The following is a 21,364-nucleotide window of genomic DNA, read 5'->3' on the forward strand; positions in this document are numbered from 1 at the left end:
CTGTTCCCCGAGCAAAAACCTGTAAATTCCTAACAGACTGCGCTTCTGTGGTTGAAAGCCTTGTTTTTGGAAAAGCAGCTGAAAGAAGCTTGTAACACTGCAAGATTTCTTTCAGGCCAAATACACTCGCAGATGGACAATGGGGTCACTGATCTGAGTTTTACTTGTAACAGAGAAGCCACAAAGTCCTTATCGAAGGAGTCTGTGAATCACAGTGTGGCTCTTGTTTGCCGGCTTATGCTCAGCCAGGCACGATGGTGTACCACTTAGTTCTGTATTGAATCTACTACAAATGACAAGATCTTAAGAAAAGAAATGCTTTCTTATAGTGCCGATAACTAAAAAAAATTTCATGTCTCATCTGCAAAACAAAGCAATGACCTCGCAAAATATGATTCCTAAAATAAAGACATTTTTATTTTTTTGCTGTACAGGCTTTGAATTGTAACACTGCAAACAGAAACGTATTCAAATCTGAGACGGCAGAGCAGGATAACTTCTGCAGATGCTATCTTCAGGAACGCCAGCCTCATTTATCTGTCATCCTCCTGGGGGTTCAGGGAGTGTCTTTATCAGGGTTCCACAGAAAGGAATTCGCAAAGACTGCAGATGAAATATGGACGGGTTGGTTTCAGCAGAATCACTACTGGCAGCCCTGAGAGGAGGAGATAATTACCACTTTGACAAGCTTTGATCACAGGTACAGTTATTCTCAGAATGTCTGTGTTGATAGAACAATGAGATGACGGCCTCGAAATTCAGATGAATTTGCCCTAGTTTTGCTGTTTTTTCCCCTCTCTGTCTCTCTCGCTCATGCTTAGATTGTGAATCGAAGCTCTGTCTGGCACATGAAGAGACAAGAACAACAAAATGAGGGTGGTTGACGTGGCATGGCTTAGCTGTCTATGACTCTCTTTTGATTTGTAGATGTGGAGAAAGGCGATCCGATACGATGGCTACTGTAACGTCTTTGGGTTGGGAGAGGAGAAATGTTGTGGGTAAGTCTTCCACTTGTAAATTCTGTGGGTGGAATGAATCACTGTGGTTTCTTTTTTGTCAGGAGGCAGCAAATTATTCAATAGGATGACAGAGGGATCAGTGAGCCTTGAGCCGGAGTCGGTTTTTAGCAAAGTAGGTTTGGAGTCATGAGGGGCAACGCTGGTGGGAAGAAGAAGAAGAGGAAGAAAAAAAACATCAAGGTTGGACATGTAACCTCACCGAACAGAAGAAAGGTTCAGTTCATTGATAGCGCTTTGAAAATGCATCCAGACCGCAGAGCAGCTCTAAAGCAAACATGCCTCCTACACTACCTGCCTGGACTAAACTGAGATGCAGCATTTGCTAGCAGGGGCCACCCAGTCATAGGAAGGAAGAGATCTTAGCGTGTTTGATGGTCAAACAAGTCAAATGAGTCAGCTTGTTGCTCTCCGTCCTCAGACTGTAAACAAAGAATCTTTTGAGTTGTGCTTTGTTTACGTTACAGTTCCTCGTGGTTTACATGTGCGTCCTGCAGGATTCATTTATATTTCACTTCCTCCTGTATCCTGCTCATCAGCCCGCCGCTGATGTCGTTCTCCTGAAGGCTCAGGTGCCTCAGTGGAAACTGCATCCTGCACAGCAGAGCGCCCATGATGTCATTTCCTCCCACGTCGCTGATGCCGTTCCTGTCCAGATCCACCTGCCTCACGCTCGTGTTCTCTCTCAGCATGTCGGCCAGCAGCCTCACCCCGGGGTCTCCCAGGTTGTTCTCATCCAGGATGATCTGAGTCAGCGAGCCGTTTCCTTTTAGGCTGTCGAAGAGTTCCTTCCATGCCGCCAGATCTGCCCCACTGGTCTGAGCCAGCCCTAAGTACCGCAGACATGAGTGGGATCTCACGTATGATGCTAACACCTTCACCCCCTCGCTGCTCAGGCCGTTTCCCCCGATGTCCAGCTCCAGGAGAGCAAAAACCCTGAAAGAGCTCCACCCGGTGGGCAGATGCAGTAACTGCTCCGGTGGGAAAAGCATCGCCTGCTGGATGGCAGCAGCAGTTCTGGCCGTTTGCTCCTGCAGCTCCGCGATTCCATTCAGCAGGGTCAGAACTCCGTGATCACGCAGTTTGTTTCCAAACAAGCTGCAGAGAGAAAAAAGTGGTAACCATGGAGATTTACCTCCAGTCCTCCATGAACTGCTCACTTTAAAATGTAGCTGTTTGTACTCAGATATTAGGATTTACCTGATGTGACATCTAAGGTACATGCAAAAAAATCTGATTTTACACTCTGTAACAATAACATATTTAGTGTCCATCTTCATGTGTGTGCAGAAATGTGCTTTATATCTTATGTCTTACTTCCTTGTTAGTTTTTATTTGGTATCTTAGATGCAAATTTAAAGACTCACCAGATAAAAACATTCCCATATGGTATTTTTTCTATACTGTCGACATATTATGAGCAAATTAAGAGATGATTGTTTATATTTTGTTCCTTTTTCAAATTAATAAATGATCATATTGCATTTTTTAAATTTTCATTCTTTCATTATATTAACAAGCAGGTAATATTTTGATGGCATCTAGTGGTTTTATGCTCTAGCACGTGTTAAATCTGGTACAAAGTGACTACTAAACTGAAGCTTGACTTAAAGACCACCTCCTGTCTCAAACAGTCTCAAAAACAGATTCAAACTTCCAGGGTTTCATAGATACGAGTCCTTCAACTGTTATCAATCATGTCTAATCTGTACATGTGAAAGGTGTACATTGTCTTTATAATATCCTTATTTTCAGCTTTATTTCATTCTGATATTTCTTGTCCTGCTTCTTCCATGCCTCATTCTAGATCAGTCAAGTCTATTTTATGTTATGCTATTGTATCTTACATAACAGATGGAAGGAGCCAATCCTGTTAACTTGCATTGCTGGATTTTCTGTATCATTCTTCATAATCTATTTTCAGTGTGTGGCCCATTTTCCCCAGTATAACAGTTTGCCAATGTGCAGCATAGAGTAGTTTTACCGTGTTCGAGTGGAGTCAGTGGTGGAGTTTTGGGTGGAGAAAGAGGCGGGGACTTCATACATCCACACAGAGTTACATTTAAGCCAATTTAAATGAGGAAAGGATCATTATTTAATGGGAAAAAAATAACATGATATATTGGAATTGCATATAAATACCTCAGCACTTTTTCTGGTGCATTTTGCATGTCATTTCTGCTCATTTTATGCTTTTCGTATTTTATTTTACAGCATTTACGCAATACTCGCAACTACATGGCATACAGTTAAACACCAAATGCAAAAAATGTCTTCCACTAACAAGCAAAGTGACTTGTGTAAGGCTTTCTTTATGCCATTAGTCTTCTAAATATAAAACTGGGTGACCTGAGATCGACTTAAAAACTTGCATGATAGTTTAAATTAATGGATCCAGGAGCACTGCTGAAATTCATGAATGCATATTTATTGTTGTTTGGCAGATTTTGCTATCTAACCATGTCACACACGTTTATTTCCAGAAAATTATACGAGAATATCAATGCCACTCTCTTGTTTGTGTGTAAAATGTGAGTAGCACTAGTAGCCGGTTAGCTTAGCAACATACAGCTAGTCTAACTTTTCCCAAAGAGAATAATTAACACGTTATTTCTCATGTGTTTAGTAGGACTGAAGTGTAAAAATGTCTTTCTTTACTTTTAATTTATGCGGTGTTGCTCGCTAAACCGTCTCGTGGTCGTGACCAGCAGCTTCCTGGAGTCTCTGCCGGTTGCCTGGCAACAGCTGACAGCCCGTTGTGCTAAGTTAAGCTCCGCTGTGGTCCTGTATTGACCGTGCAGCTATGAGAGCGGTTTCAATCTTTTCCACTTCCTCCAAAGAGTAAATAGGCTTGTTCCCCGACATATCAGGCTATGTCATTGAACACACTGTTCTTTTGTCCCGTATTCGATGTGCACTCGTGGTCGCGCTCTTTCCTCACGTGTCAGCACGCACTTTAACTTTCTAAATCTGTCAGTATTTCTCCGAGCCAGTGTCACGGAGACGAGGCTGGAGCACATTTACTGTATTTTGTGGAGAGAAAAAAGGGAAATAATTCAGAAAGGTACGGCTCTGGAGGCATTTCTTTGTTCACATAAAAGAGATGGATTGTGCAATTCAACAGTGGAAAGCTATGATTTTTTTTTCCACCAGGGAGGCCGTCCTTGGATTTGCTGCGTCTATTTACCGTCTCTTCAGTTCTGTTATTTTCTTTTTCTGCAGTCATATTATAATGCTTTTAAATGGCTTTTGGATGTGCATGTTTTCCAGTGGGTTTTTTTGGGAGGCTCAGTGGAGGTTTCGAACTTACTGCAAGCCTTTGACCTGAGGCTTCACTCGGAGGACGTCCAGCAGGATGTGAGCACCGTAGGGCCCGATGAGGTTCAGGTTGAGGTTGAGCAGCGTGACCTCCGACGGGCTGCCCTTCAGCGCCGCCGCCAGGCTCAGCAGCAGGTCGTCCGTCAGGTCCGTGTTCCTTAAAACCAGCTGCTCCACCTCGTCAGACCTGCTCAGCACCGTCATCATGGCGTCAAGCTGCATGTACAAACCAACAGAAAGCCACACAAGGATCTGAACGTGCTGTTATTTTTGAATTTGCTTCGCGAGACATTTCATTTCCAACAGGCTGACTTATCTCTAAAAAAAAATGATGGGTGTGCATTTTAGAGTTTATCAGCCGTTCTTCTGAAAGATTTCAGAAGGCCAGAGGTTGTATAGCAATGAAAAATGAGTTGCACGTATTTTATTTCCAATGTTTTTTTCTATTCTGTAATCCCTACATAAGAATGCAGGACTGCAAAGAAACGATACAAACAGAAATATCTCATCTAACTTCTAGATCACCAGACAGCAAGTTTTCAGAAACTACAGAAATCGTGTTTTGCAGCACAGACAGATTATTTTGTCCTTCATGCAGAAACACATTTAGCGTCTGGGCCCTGGGTTTTGCCAGCGTTAAGTATTTTCTGTTTTGTATGTGAGACACCAGAGCTCCAAAATGTGCCGTCGGTTGGGAAAGAGACGTGAGCGAGGCAGGTGCTGGAGGTTTTCTAAACACAGCGGTGAGATGAGAGTCCAGAGAGACATATGGTCTGGCTGGCGGCCACTTCCACTGTGCCACTTTGCTAGACCTTGAGGAATTTTTCAGGCACTGTTGGAAGCTTTTTCATCATGATCGGTTTGACTGAGCCCAACACCTGCCTGCCCCAGATAAAACTCAGTGACCATTTGCTACAACTGTTTGTGAATTAACTTCACAAATAATGGAGTACTTTGTTAGAATAGAAAGAATCTGTAGTGAAATAGTCTAATTTTTGTCAAATAAGTGTTACACAGCTAAGACACGTTGCCCTTTTTCCTGATGTGGTAGATTTTTGCTATCTAGAAGGCACTGAATGGTCTTGGACCAAAATAAATCCTGGACTCTCCATATGAAGCATCCAGAGCCCTCAGGTCAGGTCATCAGGGACAGGTTTACTGTGTGTTCCCAGAACCAGAACCAAAAATAGTGAAGCTATATTCAGCTATTATGCTCCTCACCTGTGGAACAAACTTCCTGAACACCTGATTTCTGCTCAAACTGTCACAATCAGGCCTGAAAACCAAATTGTTTACTGTAGCTTTCTCTTAGATGCTCAATCTGTTTTCTTGACTTTTAATGCACTTTTATGATCTTAATGTCTATTTTTAAATCATTTTCACAATTAATTTTAAAGTTCTGTGCTGAATGTTTTTGTTTGCTTTTGTAAAGCACCTTGAATATCCTCGTGTATGAATTGTGCTATACAAATAAACTTGCCTTGCCTATTTTTGAGTTTTACGTTGAATAATATTTGATGTAAATTATTATTATCACCCTCATCCTTTTAAAACTGCATTAACTATAAAATTTGCATCATGAGTTTTTGATATTTTTTCATTTTTATTCTAATATAATTCATCCAGTGGCATTATGTAGTTTTTAAAATTTTTTTATTATAACTTCCCTATTAAGACTTAAAGCTAAATAGTCGATAATGCAAACGGAAAAATACAGTTTGATTTTGGTAATAATAGTGGTTCACTGCCAAACTTTGCCACATTAAACAGTATTTAATGCAGATATCAACGTTTTCTATGTATCCCATGCAAAATGGTGCATTGGAGATGTGGAATCTTTAAGTGATGGTGAATTCATGAAAACATACAGTGTCTTTGGTTTGAATCCAAAAAAAAGAATCTTCAGCATAGAAGTGGATACTTAAGAGCAAAAAAATGAATCTGTTGCCAAAGGACATGAAGGTAGGATTCCTGAAATGCTTGTGTTTGAGTACTTCTCTACACTGGCAGCCACATCATTAAAACCACTGACAGGGTAAAGTGAACAACATTGATTATCTCGTTACAGTGCAATGTTCTAATGGAAAACCTTCCTTCGACACCCACCTACACATTGTTCCAGACCAAGCACAGCATGGCAATGACACTTCTCCGATAGGATGATGCATGCCACCAAACCACAAAAACTACTCAGGAAAGGCTCGAGGAACACATATGACGTCCTAGATACCCAGACTGAGTATCCAGAAGATATGCTGAAACAAACCTGATGCATGGAGGCCTCACCCTGCAGCCCACTGGACGTAAAGGATCCAACATCCTGGTGCCAGACACCACAGGAGTCCATGATTATTAATCCATGATTTAATGTTGTGGCTAATTGTTGTACACAGATCGGTGACAAATCAAAAGAAAAGTCTGAGTAAATGAGTGGAGAACCACAATGAATGCCTCCACATAGGTAATCTGCATTGTACAATAAAGCAGTTAACATCCAATCATTCTCTGTGGCAGGTATAAAAATACTGAGCAGGACTGGTTGATTTGAATTTTGCATGAAGACAGCAAAAGGAAAAGATGTCTTTGAATGAAGGCTCATTGTTAGGGAACGGGTGGCAGGAGCTTCAGTCCCCAGGAAAGCTTAAAAGTGACATCTGGATTTAGATCCATGGTCAAGGCAGCAGTAAATACAGCATGTATAAGATGACTGTGATTATTGTGCATTAGTGAGATATGTAAGGAAAAACAAAAAAAACACAGCTCTCCTCAGGTGACCAAGAATGCCAATACAGGATGTGATCAGACTGTCAGCAAGAGCAACCTATTGACAACTGCGTAGAGAGGGATATAAAAGGGTTGCAGTGAATAAACATTTAAGACTTTGTAGCAGAAAAGAAAAGAAAAAACAGAACAGCCCCTTTACACCTAACAGGAAGTGTAGACAGGAAGTGAGGTGTTAAAGCAGGCACACCTGTCAACTGGCAAACAAAGGAGGCATGGAGAACAACAGAGAAAATCCAGCTAATCCAGCTTCTGGTCATATTTGCTTCAAACTGGACGTATTAAAGTAATTGTAGTGGCTGTAGAATCCAGTTAGCTCGATATGTGGTGAATAAGAAGCTGTGATTCTGAGCTGATCCCAGGAGCAGAACTGGATAAACCTCATAAAACCCCCTCTACAGCTGCTTGGGCAGCTGCATGGATGTCTGGACCTTTTTTTTAATCATAGTTGAGGTAAGTCTCTTTTATTTGTTACCTGATCTTCAAGCTTCTCCTCTTTTCTACATTATCCCTTTGACTAGCCTTAGCTTTAGCCCCTCACCAACACTCTCATACCTCATACAATAGAATAGTTTTGTCTGTTTCTGATTTTTAGTTGGGATTCTGTTGCTAGAATTGACTTTACCGTGATGGCATTGATGACTATGGTTCTCTTGTATCTTTTGTGGTTTTTATATTTATTTTTGTGGCGAGAGAGTTTACCAGTTAAATTAGTTATGAAAATATATTTTAAAGGGACAGGTGAAGTATAACTTTTATTCCCAATCTGGCACCAACAAAATTGGACTCATTTGAACATTAGAGATACCCCTCTGCTACAAGTCTAGTGGTGCACAAACACAGAGTGCACTGGTCTACAGAAAGGTGAAAATAAAACAGCCTTAACAAGTGGAGGAGTGCGTGTAAGTGGTCTTTAACCTTAGATTCTAGACAGCACTTCTCATTCACCCAGTCAGACACAATGGTGGCAGAACCCAGAGGTACTTTAGTGCTTCAAGGGCCACGGATTGAACCGCCAACTTTGTAATTAGTAGACAACCTCCTCCATCATTGTGTTTGGTGTACATCAAGATAATATTACAGGCCTGAATGCTTGATTTCTACAGTGAAGGGGTCTGGTTTGAGTCCACTTATCCCCCTCACCAAAAGGGTCACTCATGTTTCCATAGCACACAAGGGATCACTTAGAGGTCTGATGAGGGTGAAACAGTGTGAATCATGGCCTGTGGTCACCAGTTCTCAAAGCAATTGGCCCTCTAGGGTGGATTTTGGACCAACGTGCACTTTCCATCATTATCAAAGCATCTAATGAGGGAATATGTTTTGGAAAATGGCATTTCATCCTTCCAGTGGCATTCCATAGACTTGGAGAATCAATATCAAGGTGCCTTGATGCCTTTCTGGTGGTAAATTGTGTTCCAACACCTTACGAAGACACTTTATCTTGGTTTTTGCTTCACTTCATCACAGAAAATAATGGAAAAACCTGCATGTTCTGCAATCAGTGGGGCTTGTGTTACTAAAAAAGGGCAATTGCTGTCACTTTCTAGCATTATTTTTCAATTAAGTTTCCGCTTCTAACACAAATTAAAGCGCACTTCTGCACAATGTGTGAATGTGACTGTTTCAAGGGCTTTTGGCAGTGATTTAATGCAAAGAGGGTTTCTGGAAAAAATCACACTGATTCACCACAGTAATTTGTGTTGTACACACACCTGAGCCTGCAGGTCTTGTTCTTCAACAGGCTGTTCTTTGCCAGCCACATCCTCCTCCTCCTCCTCCTCCTCCGGCTCTCCATCAGGCTGCTGGATGGTGTCACTTTCTGCACTGAGCTCCACATCTGAGCCGTGAGCTTCGGGGCACGTCGACAGCCTCTTCTGGAGCCGGCACCTCTCCAGGACTTGGCATGCAGAAAGGCAATTAAACAACTCAGGTGCAATAAAACCGTCTTTCCTGAAGCCAAGTGCACACAGTGATGCTGATACCCGCTGTTAAAGCGAGCGCGTAAATAATAAAACCTACAAAATCTGGTTGTTTGAGAAAGCAGATCAGCCGAGATTTATGCATGCAAGGTTCGTGTGCGTCTCTTTGAACAATGTCTGCATACCCTTCAGCCACACGTCATCCATCTTTCTTCAAGCAGACATCGCTCAATGCATCACTTTCCTCCAAAAATCAACCTTTTTCTGCTAGAGTGTATTATGTAAATCAGCACTCCAGGGGATTCCAGTTCTTTCCGACCGAGCCGCGGTTTCTTTACTCACTGTTTGCCTTGAACCAGTGGTGTTTGTTTGGGCCCTGCTTCAATGCTGCACTCATTTCCACACATTCTTCATAGAAGTCCTTCAGTCTTTCCCCATCTCTGTTTTTCCCATATGATCCCGGGTCCTTCTGTTTCTCTCTGTTCTGCTTAGTCAGTGCTTCCTCATCCTGTAATGAATCTTTAAACAGAAACACTCTTGTACTTTCCACATTTATTTATTTATTTGCTTTCCACAAGGAATATTACATGGAAATACCACATACAGATGGCCCGAAGGTCATCTGTATCTCTGCTTGCAGAAGATTCCATCCCCCTTTCCATTTTCCCATCATCTCTCACAGGAATGAAACCAGCTAAAATGAGTCAAACAGTGCTCACCGACAGCTTTTCTTGTCTTGTTTGATGGCTGCTGCTCCTCGACATTGCTGGATGTTTTGTCCCGTTTCTGCTCTCGTCTGGCTGGCGGCACTCGCTCTTCAGATTTTTCTGCCACTGTTGACCTTTCTGAGCCCTTGCTGTCTTGTCCCTCTTCCCCTCTGTTATTTCCAGCTGTCTTGCCTTTGCTCTCTTTCTGATTAGTTTGACCCTTGTGTCGCTTCTTCTTGGAGGTCTCTTTAATTCCAGCTATGCCGAGGTCTTCGCTGTCCGTGGATGCGCCGCCGCCTTCTTTGATGTGTTTTCTCGTCCTCCTCGCTGATTTTTTCACAGGTTTGGCTGGGATAAAAAGGGGGGATGATGGACATGAATCTATCGTGCCTGCTTTGGAGACAGAATGAGAGAAGGGAAAAAACAAAAGCTTTGTGTGAAACAGTGTCTGCAAACTAGTCCATTCAAATCAAGGACAGGCCCAAAATGTTGATGAATAAGCTTTAGGAAGTAATGAAAAATTGAGATCGTCATTTCCAGGCTTTGTACCATTGCCAGGACTCTGCTCTAGAGGGAGAATTAAGTTCTCTTTTGTGCCATTGTTTAGTTGCTGGCAGGAGCTGTATTTGTTTCGCAGACTTGTACATCTGAAAAAAAAGAAGAAAAATGTGCTTTTGTGATGACTCATATATCCACAACCAGCGTCATTCCCTCGTGTCATACAATATACATCCTTTTTCCTCATCTGTCGACCCACAATGCATCATCTCTGCAGAGCAATGGGTTTACCCAGCCTGTTTTGACTGCGACTAATTTCTAATTTTCTGCCAGTGCTGTCTTGTGTGTCTCCCGGAGGATGAAATCTGACCTGTAGCAGGGGATCCCACCAGCCAGCCAGGCCAATCTGAAGCAGCTCTTCCTGCCCTGCTGGAAGCCCGGAGCGTAGCGGTACTCGCAGCAGGAGCTGATTCTGGCCACCATGATGCCGTTCACGTACAGGGAAGCACTGAAGGGGTAACCTCGGTGTCTCTGAGACACAAACTGGAACTGCTCTGAAAGATACAAGGGGACAAATGGGAAAGAAAATCAAGTTTTTTACCTTGTCAACATGTTCACATGGTGTTTTTCTATATGCTGGAGACAGCTGACACAGTGGTTTTTACTTTGAAACTGCAGTGGACCAATGATGGCCTCAAAAACAAACCTCAGGAACCAATCCCGTTAATTTTCAGGGTTGGGTTTTACGTAGTGTGAGTCTTCTTCAGGAGCGGTTTCCAAACATGTGTGTCTGATTTACTTCAATATTGTTTATTCATTTATTAACCTTTATTTAACCAGGAGAAATCCCATTGAGATTAAGAACCTCTTTTTCAAGGGACTCCAGGCCAAGATAAGCAGCCACAAATACAAAAAACAGCTACAAAATTACACAGTTGAAACACAATAAACACACTAGCAAAAAAAATTAATAAAAAGATTAAATTTAGAAGCAAATTATGACAGACAAATGCATGTTGTGGAGTCGGCCACAAGAACTCACAGTTTGGATTCAAAGTAGTTAGTTTCCAGTCTTTCTGCAACATATTTCATGCAGAAGGTACAGAGTAAACAAAAACCTTTTTTTCCCAATTCACTATGAGAATATGGAACAGAAAGCATTACATGAGCTTGTGAACAGAGAGAGTGAAGATCAGAAGTTTTCGGTGCAGTTAAGAAACAAATGTAGGTGGGCAGTAGTCCAAGTATTGCCTTAGATATGAAGGTATACCGATGACTGATGCTTCTGGTGACTAAAGCAGGCCATCCCACCTGAGAGTATAACTTGCAGTAGTGTGTCAACACAATTCATAATAAACCTCAAAGAAGCATGTTAAATAGTGTCAACCATTTGAAGACATTGAACAGAAGCATTTATATCCAAAAGATCGCTATAATCCAACACAGACAAAGAGTCGTAGCAATATTACAATTGCCATTGTGTAGCATAGAGAAGTTTTAAAGTGTACAGACAAACAAATGTAAGTCTTCAAAATGAAAAGTAAATGGGAAAAAACCCACCAGTAAAGTTTTGGAAGCAGTTGGTGCTACAGTTAGACCATTAAGACCATTCCCCCTTCTATTTTCCAGTAACCAATAGGAACTCTTTCTAAACTAGTCGTGCCTGGTCAAATCATTCTGCAGTACAGAATGGTCTGACTGAACCTCAGTATCATTCTGCTGTAGGGGGAAAACACTTGTTTGTATTTCTTTAAACAAATCACAACAGAGCAATACTGGGCAGATGCAATCACAATGTTCCTGCAACATAGTGGAGTAGAGGAGTTGTTTTGGTGGAACATTTGCATGCAAGAACTGTCACGAATATGGATAATTCAGTGAAGTAAACTAGCAGGATGACTGCTCGAAGCAAATCAGCTGCAAAACTGTTCAGTGTGGTAGTTAGCTGCTCAGAGATGGTTGTTGTAGTTTTGCAAAAGTGGAGGGCGAAGAGAAACCTAAAAGAAACGCCAGTCAGGCTTATACCTGCAGTCTACATCTGGTGAGTCAGACTAAGTTCAGACTGACCAATCAGGTAAGAGCTCTCAAACACAGTTGACAAAGTTAACAACAAACACATGATTTTCTTGAAATTTTTCCAACAGAAAGGCATCAGTTCATAGATCCACAATCACTCATCAATACTAAACATTCAAAATCAACTAAATATGTGAGCTTCCTTCAACAGTTATCTAAAGTTCTTTGAATTTAATCAATTTAATCTATTGTCAAATCAAATTTATGACTCCGCCTCCTCATCTGTCACATAAAGCAGAGGCTTTTGAGGCATTCCTCCTCCTGAAAAACTAAAAAAAAAAAAGTCTTTCACAAGGAACAAACTCCTCCAGGTAATGGCTTTCAGAACACAGTGTATTTTTAATATATTGTGTTCTTTTACCAAACAAACAAATTTAATTCTGCCTCTAGCCATTGGAATTATAACAATAAACCTCAAAACAAAGTAAATGTTGTGTGTTTAATATCCATATTTCTACACAGATGGGCTTACATTTAATCAGGAAGAGGGTCTGTGCATCTTAATATGAATATTTCTGCTTAGAACTTGCAGAGTACCAATGATTGTCTCCAAAACGCGGATTTAGATGGCAATAGTTCATCTGTAGCAAACCTAAATAGCCAGTCCTGTTTACTTGTGAGGTGATGCTTTCTATATTATTATTATTATTATTATTATTATTACTATTCAGTTTAAACATGTATGGCTGAATTATTCCAACATTCCAACATGCTATGGTCTTGTGTAGAGTAGTTTTACAGTGTCGTACGTGGATATGGGTGAAGACTGAGGATAGAGGGACTTCTTAGATCTACACATGGTAAAGAAAGCAACGGTGTAGAATTAAAATCTAAGCCATTTTTAGGTATATAGGGATTGTTTTTATGAGAAAAAAGTCTAAATATGTCATTTTGATCAACAGAGATGAGTTTTTAGGGGTTTAATCAGTGACTACATAAGAACTTTAAGGCTGAATATGATCACGTTTGATGCTTTGAATAGAAAGTCTGGTTTTGGCATTGGTTTCTGATGTTTCTGGCTTGTGACCTTTGATAGCCAAGCGGTATGTAGCTATAAACACAGGCTGCATGTAAGAGTAAATTCAGTTTGTTGCTGGTTTTAGCTGTTATGTTCAACATAATCCCAGAAGCTCTGATTATAAGGTTACAAGCTCAGCAACCACCTGTTTGGAACCACATCCAGGCTGTTTCTGTGGCATTTCATTAAGCTTTTAATCAGGCATCAACATATTGTATCTCACTGTTGGGTTGATAATTATGATTTCAGGCACTAGTGAGGAGAATTAGGCTGCAACAAACTGTTTTGTTTCAGTTTTAGGATCCGGCGCATGTTCATACATACAGTGCAGTGAAAAAGTATTTGCCACCTCTCGATTTCTTCTTTTTTGAATATTTCCCACACTTTCATGTTTAAGACCATCAAAGACTTTCCCATTTGTCCCCTTGTATCTTTCAGAGCAGTTCCAGTTTGTGTCTCAGAGACACCGAGGTTACCCCTTCAGTGCTTGATTTCAGTTATTGCTGCTGAGGGTGGCCCAACCAGTTATTAGGTTTAGGGGGCAATTATTTAATCTTCTTTACTTAAATCATCATTTAAAAATTGCATTTTGGGTTTACTTGTGTAATCTTTGTCTGATATGTACATTTCTTTGATGATCTTAAACATTAAAGTGGGGAAAATATGCCTAAAAATAAGAATTTGATAAGGGGGCAAATACTTTTTCACGTCACTGTACTTATCACCTGAACTTCACAAGTCTTTGAACTCTCTGCAATTCAATTAAAGGTGAATAGCATTGAAGTTTTGCTAAATAATTTGTGGAAAATATAGCATTTTTCTGACAGATACGGTGATTTTATTTGTTGTATAAATCTCTAAAGACGAGCTTTAGAATAATATTCACCATGCAACCGATTTAAAACGTGTAGTGGAGCATTAGCTTGATGGTTAGGCTGGTATGAATTTGTAAAACCACCAAGACAGCACTTTGGATCAAACGTGCTGCAAAATAGTTGAGGTTTTAAATAATGAGAGAGTTTCAATCTGCTTGAATTCCACTATTCGTCAAGTGTAATCAGCCACACCACATATATCCTACATTTTAGCCTTTGCAATGTGATATTTGCATTTTTTCACAGTGTAATGCTGATTTGAAACCGATTAATTGTTCAAAACTTGTCTGAAGAGGTAAAATTATTCAGATTTTCACAAGGAATAAAAGATTAAGAAGTAGCTTTTCATTTCTGCAACAATAACGCCACTTTATCTTTAAAAAAGATATCAAAAATCCAACCTTTTCAAGTAATATTCAGGAGCAATCAAGTGGGATAAGATTCAAAGGAGAAACAAGATCTTAGTTTAATTCACTGTTATAGCTTTAAGTCTTTCAACCAGTTGTTGGTTTCTCAAGAGAAAAATAAATCCACTGTCTAATCTTTTCTTTTGACAGTTCCATCTTTAAAAATGAATTCAATTGGAAACCGTTCAAGACAAGATCAGCAAAGAAAACCAAAAATATCTGAATGGCTTCTTGTAGCAGCACGAGGGGCAATGATTTTTGAGCTTGTTTTCCAGGAATAGATTAAAAAATCCACAAAAAAAATGAAAAAAAAAACATGACACAAAAATGACAAATCACTGTAGCCAATGTAAGTATAGTGTGAAAAAAAATGTAATAAAAGTAAATAAAAAGTCCAAAAAATCTCAATCCTATGTTTACTCTCAGCTTTGTGCTTCTGTGCGTCGTCTCCACCTTCGCTTTATTCCCACCGAGGCTTTCGTAAACACATCACACGCTCGGTTTGAAGCAGAAATCTATAATCTCTTTCTTGTACATCAGCCTGACGCCGTGGTACCCTCCCTGGAGTGATGGCGGTACAGTGTGGATCAACATGTAGCAGCTGCACACATGAAATAACTTGTCTTGTCTGCTCACTTTTTTCTTCATGTGATGGAGGCACATCAGGTCACACATCAGGTTTTTTTTGTATTTTTTATCCTTTCTCTGCTCAGATAACGCCTCGGGTCAACGTCCTTGTCATTTACAACCCTGCTTTGAGGGCAGATGAGTAATTGAGGTGTTTAATGTGGGGAAACATCTAACTTGTCCTGTAGGCAGTTTGATAACAAAGACAGGAGTTCTAATTCTAGATCCTACCTCCAGGAGTCACCAGGCCTTTAAAGACGCAGATGTTCTCTCCTCCGTTGACCTGCTGGAGAAGCTTCAGCTCATCCTGGGTTGAAGTCCGGTGACCTTGTCCCAGGTAGGTCATCGTCACGGTGACGTTGGATTTCTTTGCCTCCCTTTGTGCCTTTAGGTTGCTCTAAAGTGGAGATGTAAGAACAGGAGAGCAACATGAAGGGTTTTAACATGTATAAATACATGGAAATTGAAACTAAACCCATCACCCATCATTACCCACTTTTATAGGGTGACCTCCTGTTATTTTTTTTTTCAAGTTACATGGTTGGTCCTCTCATTTATGGGTCTGTTATTTAACTTAGTCCACTGTTTGTAATGTTTTCCATCAGTTAAAGCTGCTTTACCTGAAATAGAATTTTAAAATATCTATCTGGACAATGTTGTAATAATAATAATAATAATAATAATAATAATAATAATAATAATAATAATAATAATAATAATAATAATAGTAATAGTAATAGTAATAATAATAATAATAATAATAATAATAATAATAATAATAATAATAATAGCAATAGTAATAGTATTACTAATAATAATAATAATAATAATAATAATAATAATAATAATAATAATAATAATAATAATAATAATAATAATAGTAATAGTAATAGTATTAGTAATAGTAATAATAATAATAATAATAATAATAATAATAATAATAATAATAATAATTATTATTATTATTATTATTATTATTATTATTATTATTATTATTATTATTATTATTATTATTATTATTGTTTTTGTTGTTTATAATAATTAATAGTTACAATAATTACTATTTAGTCTTTTAATTATTTTTTCTTTTTAATTATTATAATTACTTTAGCTTTTTTTTTATAGGTTTCTGATCTTAGCATTTCTTTTATTTGAGCTGCATTATTACAGATTGTTTATTTTAATTTTTTTTTAATGTCCTGTGCAGTTACAGATCCACAACTAGGATGTTTCTTATTTAAGTTTTTTTTTCAGTCCATTACATTCAGTATTGCATAATCACTTACATGTGCTGATTTATATGACACATTCTCTTAGAAATATTTTCATATACCCATTATGGTTATTTGAACCACAATTACTTTTTTATAGGGTGATGCACTTTTTTGAACACCAATGTAAGTTTTTTTCTCCTTTTTTAAAATACTTTATATGTTAATTTATTTAAATTCATTATATGTGTTGGTATAATCTGTATAGTTCTGTAACTCTCTTGGATATTTTTTCTTCCCATCTATGTTCAATAAATTTACTAAAAATTTGGAGATTTTTATCGTTAATATTTTCAGAAAATAACAAAATATGACAGAAGAATCATATATCTTTTAAAAAATCTAACTAAGACTTGATTTTGTTTGCGTATTCTAACTGCAACGTTATTTTTTTTTTTTTTTTTAAAAACACATCAGCTCACCTGTTTTTTAAGGTGATTTTCTGTTTTTTGAGACATAACCGAGGAGAAAGATCCCCTCCGTTTGTCGTACAGGTAGGGACAGGACTGACTCAGAGTCCCTCGGATTGAATTTAGCCTCGAAGCCTTTGTTGTTGTCGTGATGGCCGGGAGGTAAATGTCACCTTTTCCACGTCTGTCGGGATGAACTGTTGGCTCATCCAGCTGTAAGATTACCAAAAATAGCTCAAAGATCACACAGAACTCTGCTTTGTTGGCTTTACGCAGCGTATATTTTCAGGAGTTGCTCAAGAATATGATTTTCTGTAAAGGATGGCACAGTTCAGAAGTCTGCTGCGGAAAGGGAAACATTACTGTAGCTGGTTGTTTCAGCTGTAAAACATGATTAATATAACAGCTGTTCTATCTCAGTGCTGCCTGTACTCAGCTTTCGCTTCTCCCAGTCTGTTTGTATTGCTGTTATTGTTCTTTCATAAGAGAACTAACAGGGATTTAGACGCTTCAAACATTGGCAAACTCAATTATGTTGCATACACACAGACATCTTTTTGACTGAGAATGACTTTTGGGAAAATAAAAGCAATTTCTGTATACTCATATTGTTAAAGCACATACCTGCTGCATCTGCTTTTCCTCTATGATTCGCCATGTTTGAAACTCAAAAGTCAGTCTCAGTCTGTCTTCTTCTTTCTAATATGCTGGTATTCAGAGAATGTACATCACAGAGGATTTTCCTATTTCTATCCTCTATGCCTTATGCTTGTGCTGGATATCTGGATTTACCTGCATTGGATACAGTCTACCACAGAGCACTGAGGTTTATTACAAATCTTAAATCTCTCATTCAGTATTCCAGGAAGCTATTGTCTCTCTGATTTGGTCCAATTTGCTTGGAATCAGTTGCAAAATTGCCTGAATCTTGAAGAGCTGCTCTCTGACCCTGCTTTCATTGTCACTGATGACTTTTTGATGTATATTTTTGCAATTTTATGATGCAGTACTGCACTCTTAATATTTATGTAAACCTTATTTACCTATAAATTTGTGCTGCTGCCTGTGTTGTCTGCTATGAAAGAGATACCTTAATCTAACTGAGTCTTTTCTTGGTTTAAGAAAGGACAAAGAAAGAAAATAAATGCAATTTTTCTGACATAATGTTGCATTAATGTCTATAATCACGCATAGAAATATAAAGAAAGTGAAGGGAACTAAGATTCTACAAGTTTTCTCAAGATACTCAGAAATAAACATGTCCAACCTTTATAACTCCCACTCTCGCTCTGCACTTTAGCATTAAGATCTGTGCCTCCTCATTATTCATGACATTTATTTCTATTTTTCTATAGTTTTTAAAGAATTGTTCTTTTTATAGTGTCTTATTATCGCAGAGCCTTGAGGAGAAACAGTCGCTTTGCATTTCAGCGCACAAACTGTATGAGCATGTGAGAAGTTTTTTAAAAAGAGAGAAAAAACACTTGAATTCTCTCGACACAAGCAAGAAACAACTCCAACCTGGAATAATTTAACAAATATTGCCATGTGCTTTGGTTATTTGGACCACAATTACAATTTTAAGGGGTGATGCACCTAAACACCAGTCTCAGCATGTTTCATGTATCTTTTTTTCCTTTTTATTTGCTTATTTGCTCATTGATTGGAATTCATGTCAATATCTGTGTCAAATATGTATCATTACTTGAGCACTGACAGTCTGTAGGACCATGTTGGAATGCAAAAAAGTTATTTTTTGTTCACAACGATCCCATTTAAACATGCCTAAACATGCTCAAAAACTTTCACACACATCAGAACTGGTTAAAAATGTAATATTTTCCAGGACTTGTGCATAATGTGTGTGGCAAATGGCTCCATAGCGCCACCTGCAACATCACTATGGGCAGGATGTTTCAACTACATCTACGAAATTTGGTAGCCATGTGTAGCTCGTCAGGGTAAACAAAAAAGCCTCTTGGAGCCCTACCCTAAAACCAACAGGAAGTCTGCCATTTTGCTTTAACTGTGAGATTTTTTTGTTATTTATGCTCATTTTCAGGGGTTAAATCCTGATAATGGGTAACTCCAAGAGACCTCAGATTTGGCCAGTATATACAACAAGCCTTTGTGATGAAAAGTTATCAAAATCTTCTATAAAACTCAAAGTGCATTGCAATGGTGACCCCCTGAACTTTGATGCTTCGCCATGAAACAGGAAGTAGTGTCTAACTCCCCTGGACATGCTCTAATCTGCCTCAAACTTTACTTCCATATGCCAATATCTACTCACAGTCATAGCGCCACCTGCTGGCAACAGGACATGGCATGTTTTACTCTTTGATGTACTATATCGTTAGCCGGTTGCCCATCTTAACTTCAAAAGTGGTGACATCAGCCTTAAAATGTTGATAATGATTCAAGGAGAAAATGGTGACTTGTCATCAAACATCGTGTCTGTGGCGGTATTGTGAATTTCAATGTCTCGACATGACAACAGAAATGTTTATATATCAGCTTCACACGATCCATGAGTCACAGTAATAGCGCCACCTATTGGTAACAGAAAGTAGTAGCCATTATATTTGCACGTACCATTGCAAGAAACTTTGTGATATAATCCTTGACACTGGTCAGGTAAGTCAAAGCTTTGAAATTTCTGCCACACCTCAACGTTTGCGTAGGTGTGTGAGGGCCCGTTCAACGCAACTTTAATTCTGTATAATTCTGTAACTCTCTAAAGTAGTTATTTGTTCTTTTTCTTATCTACATTCCACAAATAAACTTAGAATTTGGAGCGTATTACTGATTGTAAATGTAAAAAAAATACACAAAAATCACAGGATAATTATATAGTTTCAACATGTAAAAGCTGCATCATCCCTAGCTTTAATGATATTTGTTTAAAGCGTTGCTGACCTTGTAGATCTCCACAGTGTCCGGATTCTCGAGGAGCAGCAGTTTACTCTTTGCTCTGATCAGACTGGCGATGGAGCGGATCATTTTAGCATCTCTGGGCTGAGCTGGGATCTGCTAGAAAAACAAAAAAATCCCCCCAGAAAGTGGCTCAGAAAGTTCAGATGCACAACTAACAATATTCAAAGTAAACATGGATCAGAAATGTGCTAATCGGGCGCTTACAGGAGTATCTCTGCCTCCTCCGTGAACTCCTCTGTAGACCAGATCCTGGAGCAGAGTCTGGCTGTTTCTTCTGATTCTTCTCATCAATTCCTTCTGGTATGACTCCATCCTGGATTTCACATCACAAACAAAAAGAGAAAAAAAACTGCACTAATTACAAAGTGTTTATACTGTACAGTAATGATAAGGTGGAAATAAGGCAAATTTGGCTAAAATATGGGTATTATTTTAGCATTTATTTGATTTTATGCTTTAAAAGCTACAGTAAATGTCACCATTTGAGTCACATCTGCATTTGCATCTGTATTTTCTTTGCAGGAAGTAACAAAATATATAGAAAACTGTAGAGAAAAGAGCAGACCTGTGATGAAAACTGCACACAGCAGCACCTCACAAATCTATTATCAAATAAATACAACCCATAAAGACCACAGCATAGTCTCAAAGTCAGCGGTCCAGAGTTCAGCAGCTTTCAGCAGACTTCTTTAGTTAGTTTTGAAAGTGCTGATCGAACAGCAGCCCTTCACATCATCAGACAGGCGAGTCCATCGATTCTGTGGTTGTTACAAAGTCGGCTGATAGAAGATATTCTGCAGGGTTTAACACGATATGCCAGGTGAGTGTAAACAGAATCACATCGCAGAAGATGGACAAAGTCTTTTAAAGCTTTAGGTATGAATCTGAAATAATCTAGAACCCAGAAAGTGACTGTATTTCTCTGATATGATACAGTGATGGAAATGCATTTGTGTTCTGTGGATTAAATAGAATGCCAAGATACTACCATGACCTGATATTTAGACAAAAATCTAAGATGTAGGTGTTTAATATTTTCCTGTTATGACCTTTCTAAGCTGTAGTATAAAGTGCAACCTGATGATGATAGAACAGAAGCTGTGTGAGAGATTAAATGAAAACTTAGTCGTGAACAAATGTTTAGATGCTATAAAATACAAAATAACACACTCAAAGACCATGTGTATCATGGCAGTCTTGAGTTTCCAGTGACTCCTATAACTGAATTTTCTATGTTTGGATCTTTAAAACACGTGTCTTTGTCACTAAAAAACAATCACGCATTTTGGTTCTTTTATAGATTCGTTTTAGATCTTTTAGAAATCTGTTGGGTCAAAAACATACTTACAGAAATGCTAATGTTTGGTTCAATGTCCTTAAATGGCCATTTTCACCTCAAAGGTGCTTTTGGTTTTCAACTACAAGCTCTTGGTTGCATCTTTGACCCTTCTCTTGACAGGATTGGTGCAATTCAGATAAATTTATTATTATTATTATTATT

The 21,364-nt window shown here is 38.8% G+C and overlaps 1 protein-coding gene across 1 annotated transcript; it reads right to left on the reverse strand.

Moving 5' to 3' along the window:
• Positions 1-392: 392 nt before the first annotated feature.
• On the reverse strand, positions 393-20,041 carry LOC118469747 (uncharacterized). Its single transcript, XM_055011154.1, has 10 exons — positions 19,846-20,041; positions 16,939-17,139; positions 15,477-15,642; positions 10,613-10,796; positions 10,294-10,391; positions 9,757-10,134; positions 9,380-9,556; positions 8,831-9,015; positions 4,327-4,550; positions 393-2,114 (listed from the first exon to the last, which is right to left on the reverse strand). Exons 1-10 carry the CDS (start codon positions 19,927-19,929, stop codon positions 1,517-1,519), a joined length of 2,295 nt encoding a protein of 764 aa, XP_054867129.1. The 5' UTR covers positions 19,930-20,041; the 3' UTR covers positions 393-1,516.
• Between the last annotated feature and the right edge of the window lie 1,323 nt (positions 20,042-21,364).

This window comes from Amphiprion ocellaris, chromosome 6 (assembly GCF_022539595.1).
Source record: "Amphiprion ocellaris isolate individual 3 ecotype Okinawa chromosome 6, ASM2253959v1, whole genome shotgun sequence".
NCBI classification, from domain to species: domain Eukaryota; kingdom Metazoa; phylum Chordata; class Actinopteri; family Pomacentridae; genus Amphiprion; species Amphiprion ocellaris.